Below are 26530 nucleotides of genomic sequence, written 5' to 3'. Positions count from 1 at the left end.
TATTAATTGAGAGATCTTTTTCCTACTGTCCTCTTGGATCTTTGAAAGGGAGGGACTGTAAAATAATTTAATATATTGCAGAAATGGTGTCTAAGTCCTCGAAATTGAGCAATATTTTTCCGGCATGGAGTTTATGAGTGTTCACATTGGGAATGGATGCAGATACATTTTGCATAAATTCCTTATCATCGAAATTGGGTGCATAAACATTTATCAAAATAATTTTACAGTTAAATAAGTTGCCCATGACAATCACATATCTCCCTTCAGGATCAGATACTATACATCTGATGCTACAAATGAGACTGTTCTATGTATGAGAATTCCCACACCTGTCGTTTTTTTTGTAAAGCTAGAATGGAACATTCGGCCAGTCCAGTCCTTTTGCAGCCGGGACTGATCCTTGCTTAGTAAGTGGGTCTCCTGTAAAAATACTATTTTAGCGTTTAAGCTTGAGTAAAGACATTTTTAATAATAACTGAAATCCTGTAAACTTCTTGAATATTTAATGTTTATGTGGCCATAATTGGAAGCATTCAAAACATAATGTACAATCATTGTTGTGTTTTGGTTCAGTCTCACTGGGTGTCTGATCTGAGAGTGTTTTGTAATGTTAGGTCACTTTGATGCAGTTGAGAGTTGTGGTAGTAAAAGTGAGATGTTACTTAATATGTATGTGTAAATGTATTGCTTATGTGCCCAGTAGCATTCACTCCCACCATTGTGAAATGCTTCGAGAAACTGGTCCTGGCCGATGAGAAAACTTGCCTTCCACCCACTCTGGACCCCCATCCTTTTGCATACCACCTGAACAGGTCACTTGAAGATGCTATCTCTATAACGCTTAACTCCTCTCTGATCCACTTGGAGAAGGATGTTGTTCTTTGCCTTTAGTTCGGGGTTTAATGCTGTTATACCCTCTAAACTGTTCACTAAGCTCTGTAACCTCAGCTTAAACACCTCACTATGCAACTGAATTCTTGAACTTCTGTCTAACCAGACCCCAGGCTGTTAGACTAGAGAACCAAACCTCTTCCACTGTTATCCTGAACACTGGCATCCCACAAGGTTGCACACCGAGTCCCCAACTTTATTCCTTGTTCCCTCACAACTGTCCTCCCCTCCACGGTTCCAACACCATTATCAGGTTTGTGGACGACACCACACTAGTAGGTCTTGTCACTAACAATGATGAGCCGGCCTACAGAGATGAGGTCCAGATCTTAGAGAAGTGGAGTTTCAATAACAATCTGACCCTCAACATTAAGAAGGCCAAAGAGCCCATCATGAACTTTAGGAAATCAAAACGTTGTAGCCACTTTCTGTATCAGTGGGACTGCAGCTGAGCATGCCTTCATCTTCAAGTTGCTGGGAGTTCACATCTCTGAGGACCTCATTTGGACTCATGGTACCTCGGTCCTTGTTAAAAAGGCTGAACCCCTGATCCCAGTGCTAGATTACAGCAGATTAGATTAAAGTATATTAATCCCTAGGGGAAATTCAGATGTATACAACAGCAAAAACATGAAAAAACAAGGATACAGACTCACAGGACAAATAATACAACCAATCAATTGAGAAATAAATACATTTTTATTGTGCTGATATTTCAAATGAACTTAACATGTACATCGGAAGGAAGCATTGAATTGCCCCATTGTACTGGGCAGAAAAGACCCCCAGAGGAGGCTCTTAGCACTCCTTATTTGAATGAATGAGCGAGTCTGTGGCTAAAAGTGCTCCAAGCGCCTCCTGGAGGGGATGGAGGGGATTTTTCATGATGGCCTCCAGTTCTGCACCTTCCTCTTTTGCTCAACAATTTCCAGTGTGTCCAGGGTTTGCCCTGTGATAGAGCAGGCTTTCCCAGATAAGTTTTTTAAGGCATTTTGAATATTTTGAGCCCATGTTGCTTAACTAGGAGTCCACGGCATGGAATGCCACACTAGCTACTATGAGCTGCTAAAACATTTCCTACAGCTTGCTGCATACACCAAAAACCTGAGTCTCCTGAGGAAGTCCAGTCTGCTCTAGCCCTTCTTGTACAGCACCACTGTGTTGTCAGTCCAGTCCAGTTTGCTGTTTAGGTACTTGTAGCTCTGCACCACTTCCATGTCCTCCTCCTGATTGGCGACTGGTCTTAGACGCTTTTTAACAGTCCAGCAACTATTTCTTTTTCTTGCTGTCGTCTCCAATATTAATGCAGCCTATGATGGAGGAGTCATCTGAGAAGTTTTGCCGGTGGCAAACGCTGGTGTTGTAGAGGATGTACAGGAAGGGAGACGAGACAGTTCCCTGTGGTACTCCGGGGTTACACACCAACATTTCTGACACACAGTCCCTCAGCCTCTCAAACTGCTATCTGTTGGTCAGGTAGTCCAGCATCTAGGAGAATGTGGGGACATCGAGATTCAAAGCCTTGAGCTCCAGCCCCGCCCCAGTCGAAGAGGCAAAATGGTGTTAAAAGCACTGGAAAAATCAAAGACAATATCTGTAGGATCATGTATACTCTAAATTGTCTGCTACCATTGTATAACTAAGTGGTTGTATTATTTGTACTTCTGCTCAGCTGCTAAACTGTATTTTGTACAATGTACAATAAAGTTGAATCTGAATATATTGTATTTAGGTCATTTATATTAACTGTAGGTTCATGAGAAATGTCTCGATGTGCTCAGATTTTATGGCCGTATTCAAAATTTGAAGATTTGCAGTGCTTTACTTTTAATGTTCGGGATTGTATGGACAGTTCTTGCTTTAGAAGTTTTTTTTTTTTATTTTCTGTAATCAATACATTTTGAAAGAATTAAGTTTTTCTTAAAAAAACGCAAAAAGCATAATTTTTTATCATGGGGAATTGATAATGTATCAGAGGAGTATTCTTGTACAGGACTGTGATTGTATGTTTTGTACCAAGCTTGTAATACGTAACTGCTTACTGAAACCTGCTTTTGTTCTCTTTTGATACAGAATCCTCTCGGTTGTCTACAGCTTCATCAGTGAGCAGCAATGAGAGAATGTCCACAGTTTCTGTCTCTGACGGTGGTACGTCAGGTAGTGCAGACTCGGATTCTGCTGAACGGCCTGTAAGCCTGGCATCCACATTGTCTTTGGAATCCTCTCGAGATGGTCAAAGCCTGTACGGAAGCACTGGAGTACTGTTGACCAATATAAGTGAACCTGTGATAGGAGAATCAAATGTCATTTACTTAGAACATGCTTCTAAACCAGAAATGGAATTACATGACTGGATGATGGGTGTTGGAGAGGCACAACACGAAACATCAGTCTCACCGAGGGCCAATAACTCATACAATAACAACAACCATCTTTGTAATAGAGGCAGCATGGAGAACTCTAGTAGAACAGCTCCCGTCTCGCCCTTTGCTGCTAAGGCCATGGCCCCCAACCCCCAGCTGTCCTATGTGGATCGGGTGGTAGTTGAGATCATTGAGACAGAACGCATGTATGTTCAGGATCTTCTTAGCATAGTGGAGGTTAGTATGGGATTTTACGATTCTTTTAATTTGATTCATTTTAATGTACTATCGTTTTCCTCTTTGTTAGGGTCTCCGGTAATGCTTTTTTATGGAAATGAAGGTTATTTTCTTAATTATTTTATTGCAGTGTCATTCTAATTGCTGAATCGATGGAATTCAAACAAAATTGACCTTACTCATTGTTCTAGGTCGGATATCATTCAGTATGTTATACTACTCTCCTCTCTCACTGCTTAATATTCTATATGAGTGTGCTGCATAGGGAAAGTTACTCATCAGGGAACACATGTCTTTGTTAACCCAGCAGAATATTTTGTTGCGAGATTTCCAGGTGTTTCTAGGTAACTAGGAAACTAGCTTTAAGATCTCTCAGATGTTCTCCAAGCTCTGGAGCCTCCATGTGTGCAATCATTGGACATCTAAGTAAGATACTCTGCTGCTGGCACCTTTAAAGTTAAACCAAACATCTTTGGTAGTTCATACATCCAAAGAAGTATACGCTATACTTTGTATGCCAAGGTATGTGTTATGTGAGAATGATGTAGAGTTTGAGGTATGTGTTATGTGAGAATGATGTAGAGTTTGAAAGAAAAAAAAAAAAAAATCTGTAAAGAAATAAAGATAAACCTCACGTCATTCAGAGGTTGGGTGTAGCATGTTGTGTATCCCCCAGCTGTTCACATATATACACACATATATAAATATAAATATACACATATATGTATATGTATATGTGTGTGTGTGTATATGTATATATATATATGTGTATATATGTGCACAATTGATGTAATAATAATGTTGGTCATCAAAATAAACCCCAAGAAGGCCCTTCATCAAATAATGTTTCAGAAAGCTGTTTACTTCATCATTTCATGTTTCAAGGCACAGTATACATGGATGATCAAATATATGTGTTTGAAAATCAGGCCAGGTTTGGGCTTTGTAACTGTGGAAATTCAGCTTATTTGTTTTTTGTTAGACAGAAGAAGGTAGTAAAAGTCTGTCAGATCTTCATGTGTTTAGAATAAGCATAAATTGTGTATTTTTATTCTCTGTGCTAATTCCATGATGGCATAAATGTGACAATTTTTTTAAATTACTAGACTCATGGTGTTTTGCATACTAAGTTAACACTATGATTGAAGTAGCAAAAAAGCTTCTGTGTGCTTTCATGGACAAGTGTGTTGCTCTTTCTTGAAGTGTCAAGCGGAAGCACAAGCAGATGAACCAAAAAAATTATATTATGCTGCCTATGAATTCCAATTCTTAGTTATAAATCAGTAAATGTGTAAATTCATTTGTCATGTTCTAATTATCTTATTTAATATTTTGGGTACATTTTAGGATTACCTGGCCCATATCATCGACACTCCTGACTTGCCCATTAGAGCAGAACAAGTGTCTGCCCTCTTTGGTAATATTGAAGATATCTATGAGTTCAACAGGTACTTTTTTTTCCTAATTTTATAGAAAAAGATTAATACATAAATAAGTAATACGGATAATAATTTTCTTAGTACCAGCAAACTTAATTTGTGTTAAAGAATCTCAGGTATTTTGTATGCTTTTCTTGAGTATCTTAACATGTCTTGCGCTTTGTGTACATGTATTGATGCATTCATTTTCTTTGGGTAATTCCATCTTGGCCAAGGCTCTGATATATTAAATTCGGTTCTAGCATTACCAAGGATGAAAGAAAATGACTAATCCCTAAACAGAATGTACTTTCTTTCAAAGACACACTCATATAACGGGGCAGTCTGGACACATAGATTAACAGCATGCCTTTGCATTTTTGATTGTGGAAAACCTCGTTTTCACTTTGAACAGAATGTTCCTACTATGCATTTAAACTTTGGATCCAAGACCGGAGAAGTTGCAGATTTAACTAACAATGTACAACACATGTGCAGTGAGTTTTTTAACTAACAATGTACAACACATGTGCAGTGAGTTAAACAAGAAACAAGTAATCTTGTCAAGTTCAAATTTTGTGTCAGGTATATTAAGAATATTTTTGCTTGTATGCCTTTTCAAGACTAGTGACCATAGAATAATACTAACAACGTGAAATGAACGCAATACCATACATTAAATGAAACCTCAAAAACATAAGAAACGTTCATGCAGTTGGCTAAGTTAGTGACATAATGACATGAGGTAACACTGTCACACCTGTTTAATCCAGTTTGAGGTTACAGGGGACAAGAGCCCTATCCCAGTATTATCAGCAAGCACCAAATCCTGACTGATGGCAGCTGCCCATTCTTGCATAATCAATGCTTGGGGTTTGTCCGAATTTGTGGGTTTTTGTTTGTCCACCCGCCTCTTGAGGATTGGCCTCAAGTTCTCAATGGGATTAAGGGCTGGGGAGTTTCCTGGCCATGGACCCAAAATTTCAATGTTTTGTTCCCTGAGCCACTTAGTTATCACTGTTTTGCTCCATCGTCACCAAACTGTTCTGGGATGGTTGGGAGAAGTTGCTCTCAGAGGATATTTTGGTCCCATTCTTTATTCATGGCTATGTTCTTGAGCATAGTTGTGAGTGAGCCCACTGCCTTGGCTGAGAAGCAACCCCACACATGAATGGTCTCAGGATGCTTTACTGTTGCCATGGCACAGGACTGATGGTAGCACTCGCCTTTTCTTTTTTCTGGATGCCCCAAACAGTTGGAAAGGGGATTTATCAGAGAAAATGACTTTACCCCCAACAGTCCTCAGCATCCTAATTCTTGTACCTTTTATAGAATATCAGTCTGTCCCTGATGTTTTTTTTGGCTTCTTTGCTACCCTTCTTGACAGCCAGGCCATCCTCCAAAAGTCTTCACCTCACTGTGCATGCAGATGAACTCAAACCCGACTGCTGCCATTCCTGACCAAGCTCTGCACTGGTGGTGCCTTCAGCTAAATCAACTTTAGGAGACGGTCCTGGTGCTTGCTGGACCTTCTTGGGCACCCTCAAGCCTTCTTCACAAAAGCAGTGGAAATGGTTTTTTGGGATTAAAGTTCATTTTCATGGCAAAGAGGGACTTTGCAATGAACTGCAATTCATCTGATCACTCGTCAATGCAATTTGCCATCATAAAAACTGAGGCAGCAAACTTTGTGAAAATTAATATGTGTGTCATGAAGCATACATTTTCCCTATGCTATTGAAAAAGAAAAGCTATATCTAATTAGGAGTCCTATATGGGAAAAAAAGATGAATGCTGTATATTGAACTACACTGAAGTAATCACTGAAGATTAGAATTCTTTCCAGAATGATTCCACGAAAGACAGTAACCGGAAGAGATGACAAGAACTCTCAATTTTCATTTCAAAAAATGGAAATCCAAGAGTTGTTAACAGACAATTGGGTTGCTTTTTGATGTTTTTTCATCCCCTACGTGCCATTGTTTAAAAAAAAATGGAAGCTGTGATAAAACAATTGTAAAAGACAGGCACAGGAAAGCCTATAAATGCAAAAAAAAAAAATTGTTCTTTCTTTGTTATTCAGCTGAACAATTTCTGCCCTAACATTAGTTGTGCATTCAGTGTCATATTTGAAAGTTTTTCCCCAGTAATATGTGTTGTCTCAACCTTTGATCACTAAAGGAAATATATTTGTAGTTTTGATGTAGCCTTTTGCTATGTCACAAGTTTTGGTATCTCTGCATGCATATGACATACTGTATATAAAAAGGGAACTGTATCGACTTTTCCTAGGGTGTTTGTTTAAGAACTCATGTGACAGCCTAATGAAATATTCACATTGAAACGCGATTTATATTGTTGTAATGTAAAGTTCATGTCGTCTTATGGAGTCCAGACTGGGGGTGGGGGGCTGTTGAAAAACCTGTTAAAGCCCATTGACTCATTACTTGTGTGATTTTGGGTTATGCAAGAAATAAATTGCTGCTGCTGTTGTAATGCATTTCTTCTTATTACATTTAATATGTGTAATATTTCATTTCTCAAAGCGAATTGCTCCAAGCATTGGACATGTGTGAAAACGACCCAGTAGCCATTGCTCAGTGTTTTGTAGACAAGGTAAGCATCACTGATTATTCTTAAAGAAAACCAATATGATACGTACAATACATCTGGAGTATGATACACAATGCTATCATTAATATGCATTTATAATGACAGTTTCTAGCTAGCTATCAATGTAGCCAGGGCTTCTTTTATCCTGTGCTGGACTTTCCTATGTATGACCTGTCAGTACTTTAATAATTGAAATGTATTTTTTATAGAACTGCAGTTTGATGCTCTAATAAAAAGAATGTAAAAAGTTTTTTTCCTCTCATGCTTTTCCTTCTAATAGTAGTGCTGTGTGCTTTATCAGGCCAGGCTGTGCTCCACACAACCTGCCAATAAATTACTGTATATCCAGCTGCATCTGTTTAAAAAAACTAAAGAATTATTGTATTTCACAAAAATTTTTTTAAAGGTAAATGAAGTTCTGTTTTGTTTTTCTTGACATGTCTAAAACAGTCCTGCTTCCGGGAACATTTGTCATTTTGTTGTGTTGGGAGTTTTCAGCATAAATGCATGGATGATGAATTGCACAGTGCAGGGATCCCACACAAAAGTATTTATATAAGAAAGCCATGTTTCATAAAATGCTCAAGAAGAGCCTGCATAGATGACAAAGTTAGTTTAATGTAAACAGCTGCTTTCAAATGGGAAAAGTATTTAACATGGCTGAGCATGCTGTAATCTTGTTATCTTAATGCCATGAGAATGATGGTTTTTCAGTAATGCTATCTAATCTGTGGATATCTTTTATTTTGTGATGAGTGTCTGTTAACACTTGTGTTGACTATGAGGTACATAAGTGAATATAATGAATTCCTTATGATAAAAGCTTCATTTAGGCTTCTTAGAAATTATTTAAATAACAACCAAAATGGCCCAAATCAAGTGAAGCTCATCTTATTAAAAGCCGAGTATGGTGACCTGGATGGAATTAAAGCAAATAAGGGGTAGATGAAAAAAGTAAAATAAGCAACTTGCAAACAACTTTAACTTGGCACATTTTTGTTAGCATAAATACATATTTAAATATATAAAGATGCTCCAATCAGTTTTTTTCATCTGATACCAGTTAACGAATTCATGTTTCTTGAACTGACCAATTTTTTTTTTTTCTTTTAAAAAAAATTTCATGCTAAGTTACTGCATAACCCCAACCCTGTAGAAGTCTTATGTTCTGTATTAAAGAATTATCCCCAGGATTTTTATAGCTCAACTTTCTTAAAGTTTTTATATATATATATATATATATATATATTTATATATGTATGTGTGTATGTATATATATATATATATATATATATATATATATATATATATATATATATATATATATATATATATATATATGTATGTGTGTATATATATATATGTATATATATATATATATATATATGTGTGTATATATATATATATGTATATATATATATATATATATGTGTATATGTGTATATATATATATATATATATATATATATATATATGTATATGTGTGTATATATATATATGTGTGTATATATATGTATTGTACTAGCTGATTACCCAGTGGCTTCGATTACCCACTGAGTGCAAGGGAAAAAAATAAAATGTATATAAATTATTAAACAGTAAAACATTAACATATAAGAAGTAAAGATACATTGAGCAGTACTGGAGTACTTTCGGGTAAAGTACATTTTAAAGGCGCTATAACACAACAGGTAAGTAGCACTAACAGCAGCTTAAATGTATTTGGATCATCTCTCGGTAGCAGATCCCTTGTGAAAGGCGCTACACGACCGGTGTGGTATAGAAATAACATTTTGTATGTGATCTTCCAAATTTCTGCCTGACAACGTTGCACTATGTGCCTGTGATTTAAGAGAAAAATTATTCTGAGAAATGTGGACGCTGCCGTTCCATGCTTAACGGGCAGAAGGTCCAAAAAATTCCCAAGTCCAATACTTTACATGAAGAGGTCGGTACATCTTCTTAGATGTAAACCCTACATGTTGTTAAAAGAATTCATCACAAAAGCAACCTTGAGTGTTGCGGGGTTTTAGTGACCCAAACTCACCTTAAGGGACAGTAAGTATTCGTGCAGTGCAATTTACAAAGAGAGTCTTGCTTCGATGGCACCAATTACACTCATTCGCAAAGATTTCCACTCTCCCAGGAGCCGGCGGGGCACTCAAAGTGTCACAAACAGTGCAAGATGAGAGGACGCTGCCCAAAACTGCAAAGCTCTCGACCCGGTGGAGGAGCCCAACATTCCACGCCTTTCAGCATCCACTTTGTTCTCACAACCCGTCGCCACTGACAGCGGTCTTATCTTCACATTGTTTACAGCTCGGCGCAGTTAAAAAGTAGAAGGACACAACGCTGTTTTCCTCGTCTCTTCTACTATCAAGTACTGGCAATTAAAAAAAAGTTACAATGTGGTAGTTTCCACAACAGTGATGTAGACGAATAAATAAAACTTCTGTCAGAACGTGCCTGGCGGCGGACGGCTCAACGCTGGAGTCCAGGTGGCAGGGCTGGGAGAGGGTGACGCAAGGCACACTTCTATGGGTTAGATTGGCGTGTTTGGATTTATTTCTTTTCAATATCAGTAAAATAACTCTCACACAAATAATAATTTGTAAAGGCAATATAAAAATGGCATCCACAAATGAAGTGATTTGTTCCTGTATTATAATATGTTCTGTGGTCATACGTAATTTCCGTTTCGCGTGGTCATTCGTCATTTCCGTTTCAAACACAAAAAGAATTTTATATATTTATATATATATATATATATATATATATATATATATATATATATATATATAAATGTGTAATCCAACGTCTGTCTGTCTGTCTGCTTTTCACAAGAGAACTACTTAACGGATTTAGATCAGGTTTTTTTCTATAATTTGCTTGAACATTCTGGTTGATTTTGCGACCCCTCTCATCGCACTAAGTATCATAGTTCGCTTACGGTATTGATTTATTTGTGCAAATCCAAGAGAGTTGCAGTGGCCTGTGGGGAGGGGTGCGGGGCCCTACTCACTCACACGCCAGCCTCCGGGCATATCTTACATCCACTTAGCTAGCGAATGAGAGAACTACTTAATGGATTTAAATTGTTTTTTCTTTTCTAGAATTTGCTTGAACATTCCGGTTGATTTTGCGACTTCTCTCATCGCGCTAAGAATCATAGTTCATGTGCAGGAGCGATATATTCATGCTAATCCGATACAGAGGCTACGGGCCGAGGGAAGGTGGAAGTGTGACATCAGGAGTAGGGAGTCGATCTACCTCTGTATTTTGGAGTATATCTTACCTCCACTTAGCTAGAGATACCTTTTTGTTTATTGATTTTTAAAGTTTATCCTATTGAGTTTTAAAGTTTACTGTTTTACTGCAGGCGGACAAAGCATTTTATTCACCATACATATAGCATACGTGAAAATAAACTGCTTGCCATTTTTACAAGATACAGTTCTAATAAAATGTTAATACATTGCTTATTTGATATTGTAGCATAGGGTACAAAGTAATATCAAACATTAAACACCAAATAATAGATAAATACACGCAAGTTAAAGTTTTGCATTAGATTGAGAAACAAACAGGAAACAAAGAAGGAACCCATGACCAAATAAAATGATTTGTGTTTGCTTACATGTAGGAATATAAATGTCGAGGTTACTATCACCCTTGACATTACGGAACAATAGGTAAGAATAAGAGCAGATCTATTTAATTTTTAATCAGTTTTCATGCCAAACACTGGAAGGACAACAGCCATTCAATGGTTATTTGTTTATCAAGAATATACAAGGCTGAAAAAAGTTTATCAATAAAATTGACAGGTTTGGCTGTTAAGCTAACAAGCCTGTTTAACACAAGCTCGCTCACTGTCCATACTCGGACAAGGAGTGCCCATTTTAATTAAAGTACTAAATGAAAAGGTCTGAACTTGACTCTCTTCTCTTTTCGTGGGTTAACATTTCTTCCTCTCTTTTTTCACCTGGACGACATCCACCTGCCATTACTCTCTGCACACACAGGTTGCTTCCTGGATTCCTTTTTCTTTATTACTCCACTTTCTTTAATATAAAAGCCAATCTCTGGGGCTTTGTCTTCTTTGTTTCCCCAAAGTTTGTCATACAGCCATCTGTTTACAGAAAGCATTCTGGCCAGAAGCAGACTTATGCATTTCCTCAAGTACGGTAATAGCATACATAACAGAGCACTAAATCTTTCAAATCACTTGAAGTGAAAACTGGCCAATCAAACAGAGTATCACTAATTATACTGTAAATAAATAGTACATCTAAGGTAGACTAAGAGAGTGCTGTTTTTACTTTGAATATGCTTTTATTAAAGCATTTGTGTGTAATGTTTAATTTCAGTCATTTGTCAGATACTCTTAAAGTAGTTATTTTGGATTAGTATAGCTTGTGGTCAGAAATACAGTGACAGGTTAGCAATCTGTAGAATTGGGAACGACCTCAGAATAGGATGCCTACTCCTTTATTGTGTTAGCCAGAGAACATAAAGACAAGTACAAACCCATTTAGAGTTGCAGTATTTGCTACTAATGACTCCTCTAAGTTTGTCTGGTAGTGTCCATGATCAGGGGGGCTTGCCATTTTATTAAGCTGGTTGTGTGCTACATCAAAAAATCTTTGACTAATTTTATTATACTATTTGAAAAGTATCAGTGTGTCTTTTGCTAGAAAATCATTTGGAAATGATTTTTGTTCACAGGACATTAAGCCTCAGAGGCCTATATTGGCTTCTAAACTGTTCTTTCAAACAGTGCTTGCTGTTTTCTATACATATTTCTTAATTGATGTGCCGTTATTGGAAATTGGCTTGGAGGTAACATTATTAAATATTTAAGTAATTTTAATATTTGATGTGCTGTGTGGAATATTGTTTGCATTTTGCATGTGCTTTATAGTGAATTACCAGAGAAATTGATAACAGTTGACAAAACCCAATTTGAAGTAAAAAGTTAATGTTGCAGTGACATTTTTGCTGCTGTTCTAAATATGACAATCAATGTGCATTTGTCTAATTGTCATTTTGGTCTACCTCATTTAATATGAATGTGGTCATACCTGAAACCATGGCCATAAAATTAAAACCATAAATACACCCTGTGACAAAAATGTGTTTAATAATTATAATGGTCCAATTTACCTGGAGAAGAGCATTGCATATCATTATGTCCAAGTATTCAAATTATTAGTTTTACAATGCTTTTATACTCCCTGTCAACAGATGTTGTCCGTGTTTTGATGGTTATCTGGGTTCGTTCATCATGCCCTTAACGTACTGCACACACACAATGCTTTGATACCATGCTCATTAATTATGTGAATGATTGTGTGAGCGTGATGAGGCCAGAGACGTTAGTCTTTGAGGCTTCAAGATTAGCAAAATATGTTGCATCACATGTTAGTGGCAAATGTGTGACATTGGGACGGAATAGCCATGTATGACAGCATGAAGGCTGCCATGTTTATTGGAATGGAACATCACTATGTGAACTCTATTCACATTGTCCATTATCTTTATAATTGACTGCCTATAGCTACTGCTGTTGGGCGTGTGGTTGTAACAGAGTTACCGTGGGTTGTCCCTAATGGAATAATGTACATCAGATTTGAGTGCAGAGACCATGTGGGCACACCACTAGAAAAGCTAGTGTTAGGTTGTCTGTGATATTAGTTCATGATATTTGATATCTGTTGCCTTGTGTGAACCTTCAGCGCCTTTCCTCTGTATCCTTGCATGTCCAAGCCTCTCTTGACCTGAACTTCCTCCATCAAGGACGTTCCCTTAAATCCTGCTTGTCATTAGTTTCAAGGCACATTGCGCGCCTCATGTCTGCTTTTATGCTTCCTCTCTTTAAAGGCAACTCTCAGTTTGTCTTCTATGACTTTACTCCTCCTCGTATGTCTCACACTTGCACCTCCTCTCTCGATTGTGTCACCAAAGCCAAACTGACCAATCACACCAAATCCATGTGTTGACCAATCACATTGCTTGAAGGAACTGGACATAACAGACCTTGGTGGTTTTTTTTTTTTTTATAGAGTAGATAAATAGAATATGCTGTGGCAGCTGCTGCTGTTGGATCCATTTCCCCCTGCAGATTACAGGACATCATTTGGTTCTTGTCTGACTCGATCTATGTTTTGATAGACAGAATGCTTTTACTCTTATTCTTGGAATCATTCCTTATTTGAGTTACTTTTGTTTCATATGTCCGTTTTGGACCACAGCTTTTGGGTACAACTAATTTTGTCACAGAGTAAACATTGATTAGTGCCAGAACTTTTATTTTATTCTATTTTGTATTTGTGGTTTCTTATATGTATTCTTTTTTTCTTACAGAGATATGACTTTGATATCTACACTCAGTACTGCACCAACTACCCCAAGTAAGTGAACGCACTGCTTACTACTACATTGTTTTCATATGGACTGGACATTACATTTCATTGCACGTTAATGAGAAACCTTTTTAGCATGACCTCGACCAGCAGAGCCACAGATCAATTCACAGTACTCCACTGTCGAACATAGTTTTTCTTGTTCAAATTATAATAATCAATAGTATTAAATTACATAATCACAATAACTAGTCAGTCTGTTTTTTTTGTAGGTATTTCCTTGATGAGTAGAATTAAAACTGCCTTAAATGGGCTTCTGTAGAATGTGGACATTATTGAATGTTTTCTAGTATCAAATGGATCTGTATGTCCTTTTTATGTGCCTGTTCTTGGTATTAATGTTGGCTCTTTTGTTTGTTATTCTTTAGTTCTGTTGCTGCTTTGACTGAATGTATGAGAAACAAGATCTTGGCCAAATTCTTTCGTGAGAGGCAAGCTTCTCTGAAGCGTTCTCTCCCTTTAGGGTCTTATCTCTTGAAACCTGTTCAGAGGATCTTGAAATATCACCTTTTGCTTCAGGTATGTATTTATGTTAAAGTTCCACGTTTTTGTGTGTACAAAGTACAATGAAATTCCTGCTTGCGCATCTCCCATAGATTAGTGACAGTACTGTTGTACCAATGGCTGCTGTATATGCAGTGAATACAACACCTGACTTTAAATACACCATCAGAAGATTATACAAAAATCAATAATTCATTTATCACCATGAGCAGTGACTGAGCAGCCTTACAAACAGTAGATTAAACTGTCAGACATTTTTAAACCAACGTCTGGCTTTTTGTTTAGTGTATGCAGTATACTGCTTTAGGCTTTGTTTAATATTAGCGGAGAATATGATTTAAACTTGTGTAAATATTCATGGTGAACTGGTTTAATCCAAGTATAGGGCCACAGTGCTGGTGGTGGTTTGGGGAAGCAGAGCCTTTGTTAGCAATGGTTCTGAAATTGTATTGGATATGTAAAAGTCTGCTCTGTCTGAATTTTCTTTTTCTTTTTATTATGAACCTTTTTTTACCTTTTGCACACATTTACTAATGTCCATCTATTTTTTTTAGTCCTCCTTGACATCATAATAAAAAAGACCCAATTTATTCAAACATAATATGGTGTTTGAACTTTAAATGGCCCTATACAGTGTATTTTGTTATAACCCTATCAACATATGGCTTAACTGACATTCTAATCAGGAAAGTCTCATGTGGCAGCTAGAAAGCACATTTTGAACATATGCATGACCAAACCTTTTCATCTATTCATTTTCTATAAGCGTGTTATCTAATTTAAAGTGAAAGTGAGTCTGTCTCAATAGTTAAGATCACAAAAGAGAGAATAATTAAAAAGAAAAGAAAAAAAAAAGAATAGAGCAAAACAAATTTAATCAATATAAATTAGTTTTTTCAATTATTGTAAAAGGCAAAAGTAGGTTCTTATTTTGTAATCTACTTTGTTATATCCCCAAAGATTTAATATTTGATGTATTTGTATAAAGTCAGTCAGTCATTTCCCAACCCTAACACCGGGTCACAGGGGTCTGCTGGAGCCAATCCCGGCCAGCACAGGGTGCAAGGCAGGAACAAACCCGGGCAGGGTGCCAGCCCACCACAGGGCACACACACCCACACACCAAGCACACACTAGCGACAATTTAGGATCACCAGTGCACTTAACCTGCATGTATTTGGATTGTGGGAGGAAACTGGAGACCCCGGAGAAAACCCATGCAGACACGGGGAGAACATGCAAACTCCACGCAGGGAGGACCCGGGAAATGAACCCGGGTCTCCTTACTGCGAAGCAGCAGTGCCGTTTGTATATGGTGTATTATTCAAATTATTTATATTGTAATAATCAATCCTTCTACAATTTTGTCTTATAAAATGTAGTAGGTTTGTGGCAAAACAACAAATTTGTTTTCTCTGATGATCATCCATGGCGTCCTGCCACTATCCATGATGCAAATAACCTTGTAGCATTTCCACGAGACCTGCAACATTTTGTGTTTGCAGTCAAGTAAATGAGGGGGAAAAAAATCTTAGAAATGCAAGTCTACAACCTACTTCACCTTTTTTTTTTTTAGAAAACAAGTGAATAACAAGGTTCACCTTTCAAAATGTTCTAGTAAAGCTATTGTTTGAAATGTTGCCAAAATGTATTGGTTTGCCAATGTACTTAAACATAAAGAATAATATTTTGTGTCGTGATTTATCATGATTATGTTTGGCTACACTTTAGAACACATTATAACTGTTCCACTACCATCCATTTTTCATTTGCAGTTGCTAGGGTAGGTAAAGCACTTTTGTTTGTTTGCTGTGTTTTTCTTTTCATTGTAGCTGAGCTGTTTTGAGGTGTTGCTCGTCTGGTATTATGTCATGTGATATGTAGATCTGGGTAAAAATATCAATTTTCTGATTAATCGTTATTTTTTATTTAAACAATTCAATATCAGTTCTTAAAGTCTCAAGATCAATCTTGGGTATCTGTGTACTGCTCAATTGCTATATGTAGATTTTTGCTTATCTTTGTTTTTGATGTCCGATCCAGTAGATGTTGCTAATGCGCCTGTTAAAGCTTTTTATGAAAAAAGCACTTGACTACCCCAGATAAAATGTTGTGTCCTGTTTAACTGAAATCAGTGTCTTCAACGCTTAAATCAGATTTGTAGACTTACTGCGGATTAAAACGGTACATTGGAAATGAACAACAGCAAAAACATATTTAAGCTGCGCAACTCAGACGTTAATTATTGTTGTACCACAACACATTTTAGAAATTATTTATCCCAACATCACCCATAAATGTAATCTCAGTTGACATCCAAACGAGTTGAGCCTAAACAATCCAAGCTGGAGATGGTGGGGAGCTCCAAGCTTCCACTTAATTCGCCTCCTGCCCAAAAAATAACAGCGTATAGTATTTTTTATATGTAAAGATATGAGGCCCTACACCATTGTTGAAAATGCAAGCTCTCGACAAATTATACATGTTTTTGAACTGCGATATGCTATACCAACCAGAGCGCAGCTGAGTGAAGTTATTGTGCTTTGGCTTTATGAAGATCTTAAGCAAAACGTTGCTCAGATTTGTCACATTATGTTAATGTTTTATTTGCAAAGTTAAGTGATCACTAAAAAAGCCACCACTTCAAATATGTCATTGCACGCTAATTCAGTCGAGATGAAATCGGAATCGGAGCACCAGTGCATGTGACGTCTCCAGTGCCAAGTTTGCAGTGTGAATCTGGGCCCCTATTGATGTGGTGATATTTTTATTTTTTTGTGTGTGTGTTTCTCTGCTGTGCTTTAGACTGCATTGTTTGTCCTTTTATCTTTAAATTAATAGCATGTTGTATAGCTGGTGACTTATAAAAAGCATATTGACATTCTACAAATATCAGTATACCACACCAATACACATTTGTCCAGCAAATTGTTTTATTATTTATCTATCTTGATTTTTATTATCTGATATTTCAGCTCACATTTACATGGAGTAATGAGTGCACATTAGGTGCCAAGCAACTTTTTTTTTTTTTTTAAAGAGAACAAACACTTGAATTGTGCTTTTTAGAATAATTGAATATACTTTCAAAAATAAAAAAATATATACAGTACATAGTTTAAAAAAACTGCACTTAGATGAAATTAGCTTATCTTTAGCAATGCTTTATTCTTTAATTTTTTATTATCATTTTACATATTCTGAATAAGACAAGGTAAGTAATATATAGTGAGAATATCTGAATATTAAATACTTGTAAATAGCCCAAAAAAAAAAAAAATTTCTTTTTTTTGTGTCTGTAACTTGTGTTTCGTGTAAGTTGCCTCAAACTTGTCATTTTAGCTAGAGATGATTTGGCTATCTTTAAAAATAGAACAATTTGAATTTTGGCACTTAGGAAGGATTCATATCTAAAGAACACAGCATTGCAGTCAAATGAAGCAAGTGAGTACGGTGAGGTGGAATTACATTTTGGGAAGATTCTTCTTGACCAGGCCTGTTTGAACTGGCAGAGCGGCTGTGTATCTTACAAAACAGGGCTTGTTCAGCTATGATATGAAAGATCAAAAACATTAACATTGTTCTTTCATGCCTTTTTTTACAGGAAATTGCAAAACATTTTGACTCTCAGGAAAAAGGTTATGATGTTGTGGAGGAGGCAATTGATAGCATGACAGGGGTGGCTTGGTACATCAATGATATGAAGAGGAAGCACGAACATGCTGTCAGACTCCAGGTAGGCGAGGAATCCTCCACAGAGCATGGAGAGTAGCCAAGTTTAAATAGTTGTGAGAATAGTCCTACAGTAGCTATGGGAATGTTTACTAAAGGTATTTTTGAATGTATTGGTCTTTTAGCCATTAATATTATATATATATATTTATAAAATAAATATTTTTTCCTTTGAAGGGATATGTGTTAAAAGCAATTTGTAAATTGTGGGGGATGAAGAGAAAAAATTATGTTGAGTTAAATTTAAAAATAGCAGTAGCCATTAAAATCTGGAAATTAGGTTAAATTGCCTTCTGTGTTTGTTACCCTAATTTTGATAGTCCTTACGGAGCCTTTTTAAATATCAAAACCTTGTTAGATTATTATGCAGCTCCAAATGATCCTGCTTGAGAGAGCCTATGGGCTCTGGGGTCTTGTTGAGGGCAATCTGGTGTGCTACCAGGACACCCCCATGACCCTGAATTGGATTGGGTGGTTTTGACATTATCATGTTAATTAGCCTTTATATTGTATAGGACTATTAACAGAGTAATCAAAGTTATAGATAGATACTTTATTAATCCCAGGGGGAAATTCACATAATCCAGCAGCAGTATACTGATACAAAAAACAATATTAAATTAAAGAGTGATAAAAAATGCATGTAAAAGCAGACAATAACTTTGAGTAATGTTAGCATATATATATTTATATATATATATATATATATATATGTATATGTATATGTATATATATATATATATATATATATATATATATGTATATATATATATGTATATATATATATATATATATATATGTGTATATATATATATATATATATATATGTATATATATATATATATATATATATATATATGTATATATATATGTATATGTATATATATATATGTATATATATATGTATATGTATATATATATATATATGTATATATATATGTATATGTATGTGTGTATATATATGTGTATATATATACAGTGGGATGCAAAAGTTTGGGCAACCTTGTTAATAGTCATTATTTTCCTGTATAAATCGTTGGTTGTTACGATACAAAATGTCAGTTAAATATATCATATAGGAGACACACACAGTGATATTTGAGAAGTGAAATGAAGTTTATTGGATTTACAGAAAGTGTGCAATAATTGTTCAAACAAAATCAGGCAGGTGCATAAATTTGGGCACCGTTGTCATTTTATTGATTCCAAAACTTTTAGAACTAATTATTGGAACTCAAATTGGCTTTGTAAGCTCAGTGACCCCTGACCTACATACACAGGTGAATCCGAGTATTTAAGGGGGTCAATTGTAAGTTTCCCTCCTCCTTTAATTTTCTCTGAAGAGTAGCAACATGGGGGTCACAAAACAACTCTCAAATGACCTGAAGACAAAGATTGTTCACCATCATGGTTTAGGGGAAGGATACAGAAAGCTGTCCCAGAGATTTAAGCTGTCTGTTTCCACAGTTAGGAACATATTGAGGAAATGGAAGACCACAGGCTCAGTTCAAGTTAAGGCTCAAGTGGCAGACCAAGAAAGATTTGGATAGACAGAAGCGGCGAATGGTGAGAACAGTCAGAGTCAACCCACAGACCAGCACCAAAGACCTACAACATCATCTTGCAGCAGATGGAGTCACTGTGCATCGCTCAACCATTCGCACTTTACACAAGGAGATGCTGTATGCGAGAGTGATGCAGAGGAAGCACAAACAGAGCCGCTTGAGGTCTGCTCAAGCACATTTGGACAAGCCAGCTTCATTTTGGAATAAGGTGCTGTGGACTGATGAAACTAAAATTGAGTTATTTGGGCATAACAAGGGCGTTATGCATGGAGGAAAAAGAACACAGCATTCCAAGAAAAACACCTGCTACCTACAGTAAAATATGGTGGTGGTTCCATCATGCTGTGGGGCTGTGTGGCCAGTGCAGGGACTGGGAATCTTTTCAAAGTTGAGGGGCATGGATTCCACTCAGTATCAGCAGATTCTGGAGACCAATGTCCAGGAATCAGTGACAAAGCTGAAGCTGCGCCGGGGCTGGATCTTTCAACAAGACAACGACCCGAAACACTGCTCAAAATCCACTAAGGCATTCATGCAGAGGAACAAGTACAACGTTCTGGAATGGCCATCTCAGTCCCCAGACCTGAATATAATTGAAAATCTGTGGTGTGAGTTAAAGAGAGCTGTCCATGCTCGGAAGCCATCAAACCTGAATGAACTAGAGATGTTTTGTAAAGAGGAATGGTCCAAAATACCTTCAACCACAATCCAGACTCTCATTGGAACCTACAGGAAGCGTTTAGAGGCTGTAATTTCTGCAAAAGGTGGATCTACTAAATATTAATTTCATTTCTTTTTTGTGGTGCCCAAATTTATGTACCTGCCTGATTTTGTTTGAACAATTATTGCACACTTTCTGTAAATCCAATAAACTTCATTTCACTTCTCAAATATCACTGTGTGTGTCTCCTACTCCTTTTTTTGAGTATTGAGTGTTTGAGTTTGAGATAAACTAATGAATTATGGCAGTCAGGCACCCAATCTCATCTGTCAGTCTGCCAAAATTGAGATTAGGAATGCTAGGGAGTGAATCAGAAAATAAACTGGACAGAGTTACAGCATTCAGCTATTGTTGCATATTTCTTAATAATCATCACGGTATTGTTTGTTATTCCTAGTTATATGTTTGTATTTCTGATTTAAAAATTGTAGCCCTGTTTACCTCACTGAAGGTATTTTCAGATACCTGACATCACAAGTTTGGGTTGATATGAAATGTTTACAATTCCATTGATCCTATTTTCATGAAAGTGTCACGTAGCCAGTGGTCCCACAGGTCTTAGAGAATCTCAGTATTTATTGAAACTTCTTATTTTTTAACAGAAAGTCATTGACGTGCCTCTGCTGTCGCTTTGCAGCATGACGAATTTGTGTGCATATTTTGCTTTGCGTGGGACATCGGCAGCATGTTTTGTAAACTAGAATGGATTAATGTCCCAACTTGTTTGACATTTATTTTTTGTGCACAGGTCCAGACAAAATTAAATTAACCAGTAAAAAATTCTATAATCTTAAACAACTGAGTTTAAATGAAGAAAACAAATAGCTTACATAAACACTTGTCTAATATAAAGTTATGACTACAGTAAGGAATTTTGTGAAGAATTTTGACATTTATGGCAAAAGCAAATCTTGTTTTGAAAAATGGGATTTTTATAGCAGTGGTTGTACTCTAATTAAAAATTGTTTTAAAGATAATCTGCAGTTTTATTGAGTCACCAGGAAATCTACCTTGTCTACAGTTGCCTCTTGTATTATCATTAGTGATAACAATGTTGTTAATATTATTTTAGCAAACCTTCTCTGTGAACAAGTTTTTCCCTTAATGTTACTTTTCATAGATTGCCTTTGTTGGTCTTGGGACATCTCCTGTTTTGTTTTTTTTTTTTAAATGCAAATCTTTGAACAATTATTTTTTTTTAACATTTAGCATTCAGATTCACATTTAATTTTATCTGTTGTGTTACACTAGTGTAACAAAAATGCAATAAATGCCTTACTTTTATTTATTTATTTTTTAAGAAAACGTGTATTTGAACCATATTTATTAAGTTGAAAATGCATCCCTGATTGCTGTCCCAGCCGGTTATACCAACTACAGTTTGAAGCTTTTTGTTAATATACAGTAGTGTATGTTTAAAACGGTGTGCTAAATACGTCTAGCTCTAAATGTACATGAGCACTTACAGTACAGAATTTGAAATGAACTAGTAGCGTAACCTTTTCTTATTTGGTAGTGGAGTCTAATCTTTGTTTTCTTTCTTGACTAATTATCATTAATTATCATTGGATATTTAAGAATTAATAGGTTGCATGCTTTCTCTTACACAGGTTTTTTTCGGTAGTAGTTTTAACTATTTTGTGTATTCAATAATTTAGTAAGCAAAACATTTTTGTTTGTGTCTCTTTTGCAGGAGGTTCAGTCTTTGCTGATCAATTGGAAAGGTCCTGACCTAACAACATATGGGGAACTTGTTCTTGAAAGCACTTTTCGACTTCATCGGGCCAAAAATGAGCGGACTCTTTTTCTTTTTGACAAGATTTTGCTCATCACTAAAAAGCGAGGAGAGCATTATGTCTACAAAACACACATTTCAGTAAGTTCTCTCTGTTTTTGTTAAGTAATATTTTCAGTTGTAACATTTATTTGGGGCAGCATGGTAGCACAGTGGGTAGCGCTGCTGCCTCGCAGTTAGGAGACCCAGGTTCACTTCCCGGGTCCTCCCTGCGTGGAGTTTGCATGTTCTCCCCGTGTCTGCGTGGGTTTCCTCCCACAGTCGAAAGACATGCAGGTTAGGTGGATTGGCGATTGTAAATTGTCCCTAGTGTGTGTGTGTGTGGTGTGTGTGTGCCCTGCGGTGGGCTGGCGCCCTGCCCGGGATTTGTTCCTTCCTTGCACCCTCTGCCTGCTAGGATGACCCTGTGTTATTTGACAGTAACTTGATTTATTTTTATCTGTTGTTTTGTAGTGCTCCACTCTGATGATGACAGAAAAAGCAAAGGATTCCCTCACTTTCAGTGTTATGCACTACAAACGTCCTAAACAGCCTTTCACTTTGCAGGTCAGGCGAAACTCTTTTTATCGACATTGCATAGACTGATGTTAAAGGATATTCTCTCCGCTTGGTGAATTTTCTGCATGACTATGTTTTTCCACTGTAATTTGTTAAAGTCTTTTCATTTTTTCTCGTATATAGAGGAGGAGCACCATTTCTAATGGTTTGTGGTTCCATCAAACCACAGTTTCATTTTTTTTTCTTTCAAAATAAAGACTATTTGAAACTTTATTTTAACATCAAAAATCTCTCCTAAGCAAGGTGTACTTTCTCCTGTCGGGATATATTATGAATTCACCTTCCAAAAAAAGCACTAGTCAAAAATCGACCTGTAGCTAATTACCCAAAAGAGAAGAATTACCAAAAAAAAAACCACTACATACTAGTAAGAATATTAGTGCCCATTTTGGGATTTCCCACAATCATCTGAATAATCATCCTCATGAGTTGTGGAATAACATTCTAGTTTTCTAGCAGAGGCTTAGAAAAGTGCTTGTGCTACCACAATAAGAATTTCATACCCTTAAGCCAAGCATGTTGGGTGTTCATTTCAAAAATTTGGGAATTTATTGCTGCATCAAGAATAGGAATGCTTGCCATCTTGGAAATGTTGAATTCTTGTCGCAAGTTGTGTCAGGTGCTAATGAGGCATGTAGTAAGGCGGTCATACTGATCACAAAAGTATTGTTTCGAAAATGAATAGTTTGGGGGGAAAAAAATGCTACAAGTTGAACACAATTCCTTTCGTGCAGCATGACAGACGGAGTGGTAAGAGCTGTTCTGGCTGTTTAAAATGTTTTAAGTCCAAGAGGCCGGTTACTTTTTCAGAAGAGGCCTTTGGTACTGCATAATTGTATTTGCTATATAAGTGAAATAATTAATATTAAGCATGTTTTGGATGAAGATCTAATATCATCCACCATAGAAAACGTTTGCAGTGAAAGCAGCTGATCAGACTGAAGTTTTATTTTTATTTTATTGTCAAGAATAAATCCATCATCAATGAATTCTGTAATGAAGATTTGCACAGTGTTTTCTGTAACAGTGAAATAAGTGCCCTGCTCACTGTTGGCTTGTTTCATTCAAAGGCCAGGACCATTGAAGAGAAGAAGCTGTGGACACATCATATTAAGAGGCTTATTCTGGAAAACCACCAAGCTCTCATTCCACAAAAGGTATATTCCGTCATTTTTATATGTACAAAGGGCTCCATAACTTTAAATGAGATAATCATAATACAGTGAACCCTCGTTTATCACGGTTAATCCGTTCCAGACTCTACCGTGATAAATGAATTTTCGCGAAGTAGAATTCTTTATTTATAAATCGAATATTTTCGCAGTTAGAGTATAGAAAACCTGTTTACGACCTTCTAAATATGTTTTTTAACATTATTAGAGCCCTCTAGACATGAAATAACACCCTTTAGTCACCATTACACTCGTATTACCCAATATATTAGACAAAATAAGAGAACATAAGACATATTAGATGTTACAAATATATTATTACTAGGCTCACCCACCTTTTAAGGCAACCGACTTTTATCATCAATTTTTGTGCGCTCCATGTGTACATCAGGCAGAGAACATCAAAGTGCCCATTCATAACATCTCCCGAAAACCTAAGTTTTTTATCCCTCGAGTGCCTGTCCAAAGTCGTACAATGTCAGCCCGAATCTGTACCGCTAAAGACGGAGTTTCATGCACTAAATAAGCTATAGATGAGAATAAGCAAGCACCATCTCCCCTGATATTTACTACGTGGTGAGGCATTTGTACTCCATCAACATTAATTATTTCCAGAGACATGATTTTGTCTATTTTTCCAGCGCATCGCGCACAAAAGCAAGGGAACGATGAGAGCACCAGAACTCTGCTCACATTGCGTCACTCGCACTCAAGCCGCAAGTAGTAAGTCTGTGATAAGCGGAATACCGCTACGCTTTGCACTCACGGGACAGAAGGACAATCCCAAGCGCTTTTATATAGTAGATTATTGTACTGTACATTTAATTACACACACACACACACAGTTCTTACACACAACCACTAACCTATGAAGGCACGACCTCAGTAAAGAGTCTTCAGAGGTGGTGCAGTATCTTCAGCAGGTGCGTCGTCGTCTTCTTCCGGTGAAGGAGTACTAGGAGTAGGCAGCGGGTGTCTGGGTGCGCGGCTGAAGAACATCTTGATAGGCAGTTGCTGGCGCTGTCTTTTCATATGCGTGAGGAGGCTTTTGTAGGGTATTGCCATCTTTAATCATATCCAGGAGTTTCACCTTCTCCTGGATAGTAAGCATCTTCCTCCAGCGCTTAGTTTTATTGTCAGAAGGCTTAGAAAAAGCAGCACGTTTAGGAGCCATCGTGGGGCTTAGATAAAAGTTCTCAGAAAGCGCATGCGCAGTGAATTAAGCGTGTATGAGAAAAAAATGGCGATAGAGTGAAGCCGCGAAAGTCGAAGCGTGATATAGCGAGGGATCACTGTACTCCTAATATAAGGCACGTGTATGTAAGTGTCTTTGTCTAGAATACTACATGATGTGGATGTGATTGTTTTTTATTTTTTACTTCAAAAGATTTCGAAACAGTTACTTAACAGAATTGTGCCAGTTTATGGTGTTTACTATTGTAAAATAAAGAATGGTACCAAAACATCCTCTGAGAGCAACGTCTCCCAACCATGCAAGAACAGTTTGGTGACCAACAAGGCCTTTTCCAGCAGGATGGAGCATGGGGCCAATAAGGCAAAAGTGATAACTAAGTGGCTCAGGGAACAAAATATCAAAATTTTGAGTCCATGGCCAGAAAACTCCCCAGCCCTTAATCCCATTGAGAACTTGTGGCCAATCCTCAAGAGGCGGGTGGACAAACCCACCAATTCTGACAAACTCCAAGCATTGATTATGCAAGAATGGGCAGCTGTCATCAATCAAGATTTGGCCCAGAAGTTGACTGACAACATGCCAGGGGTGAATTGCAAAGGTCTTGAAAAATAAAGAAGGGCCAAAACTGCAAATGTGGACTCTTTGCATAAACTTAATGTAATTGTTAATAAAAGCCTTTGAAACTTATGAAATGCTTGTAGTTCTACTTTAGTACACCATAGAAACATCTGACAAAAAGATCTAAAAACACTGAAGCAGCAAACTTTATGAAAACCAACACTAGGGTTAGTCTCAAAACCTTTGACCACGACTGTATGTTGTCCACAGTAATTACTGAGAATTTGTGAATATTTAACATTTATAAAGAAGTGAGCTTTTTACGTTTGCTGCTGCTCAGTAAATCTTTAGTGGTTGCTCATATCAAAAATCCATTCCCTCTTTCCTGAATGCTCATTTTTGTTACAAACAAAAATAAAGTCCTATTCAGTTTTTGTCTAGGGCAAATAATAAGCGAGTAAATGGCCCATTTGTGACGAGATCCGTACTTGAGGTGGAGTAACAAAAGTCTTTTGAGATGGTAGGATTAAGAGGGTGGCAGACACTCGAGGAAGAGGAGGAGGGTGTGTGCCATTTGAACCCACTTGCCTCTCAGCGACCTAGTTGTACGTTATGACTGTGGTGCATTCTGCATGCCACTGATTCACAGCTGTCTTTTTTTTTTTTTTTTTTGCAGATTTAAACAGGTTCTCATGCATTATTTGTTTGTATTTTAACCAGATGCCCAGTCCTTATTAATAGAAAAGCAACTCCATCGCATGCTGCTACCATCACCATACT

The 26530-nt window shown here is 36.9% G+C and overlaps 1 protein-coding gene across 6 annotated transcripts in view; it reads left to right on the top strand.

Annotated features, from left to right (window-relative positions):
• LOC120519123 (pleckstrin homology domain-containing family G member 3) overlaps positions 1 to 26530 on the top strand; it is a 182570-nt gene that overhangs the window by 127471 nt on the left and 28569 nt on the right. For all 6 annotated transcript variants that reach the window (XM_039742235.1, XM_039742236.1, XM_039742233.1 and 3 more), the window contains 9 exons: positions 2968 to 3494; positions 4842 to 4942; positions 7459 to 7528; positions 13892 to 13938; positions 14319 to 14469; positions 18059 to 18190; positions 22166 to 22348; positions 22721 to 22813; positions 23896 to 23982. In XM_039742235.1, coding sequence (XP_039598169.1) covers positions 2968 to 3494; positions 4842 to 4942; positions 7459 to 7528; positions 13892 to 13938; positions 14319 to 14469; positions 18059 to 18190; positions 22166 to 22348; positions 22721 to 22813; positions 23896 to 23982 — 1391 coding nt within the window. The remainder of the gene's footprint in view (positions 1 to 2967; positions 3495 to 4841; positions 4943 to 7458; positions 7529 to 13891; positions 13939 to 14318; positions 14470 to 18058; positions 18191 to 22165; positions 22349 to 22720; positions 22814 to 23895; positions 23983 to 26530) is intronic.

The sequence above is a fragment of the Polypterus senegalus genome, chromosome 18, assembly GCF_016835505.1.
Source record: "Polypterus senegalus isolate Bchr_013 chromosome 18, ASM1683550v1, whole genome shotgun sequence".
Taxonomy (NCBI): domain Eukaryota; kingdom Metazoa; phylum Chordata; class Cladistia; order Polypteriformes; family Polypteridae; genus Polypterus; species Polypterus senegalus.
The sequence above is the reverse complement of the archived record's forward strand: the minus strand, read 5'-3'. Positions and strand labels throughout refer to the sequence as shown.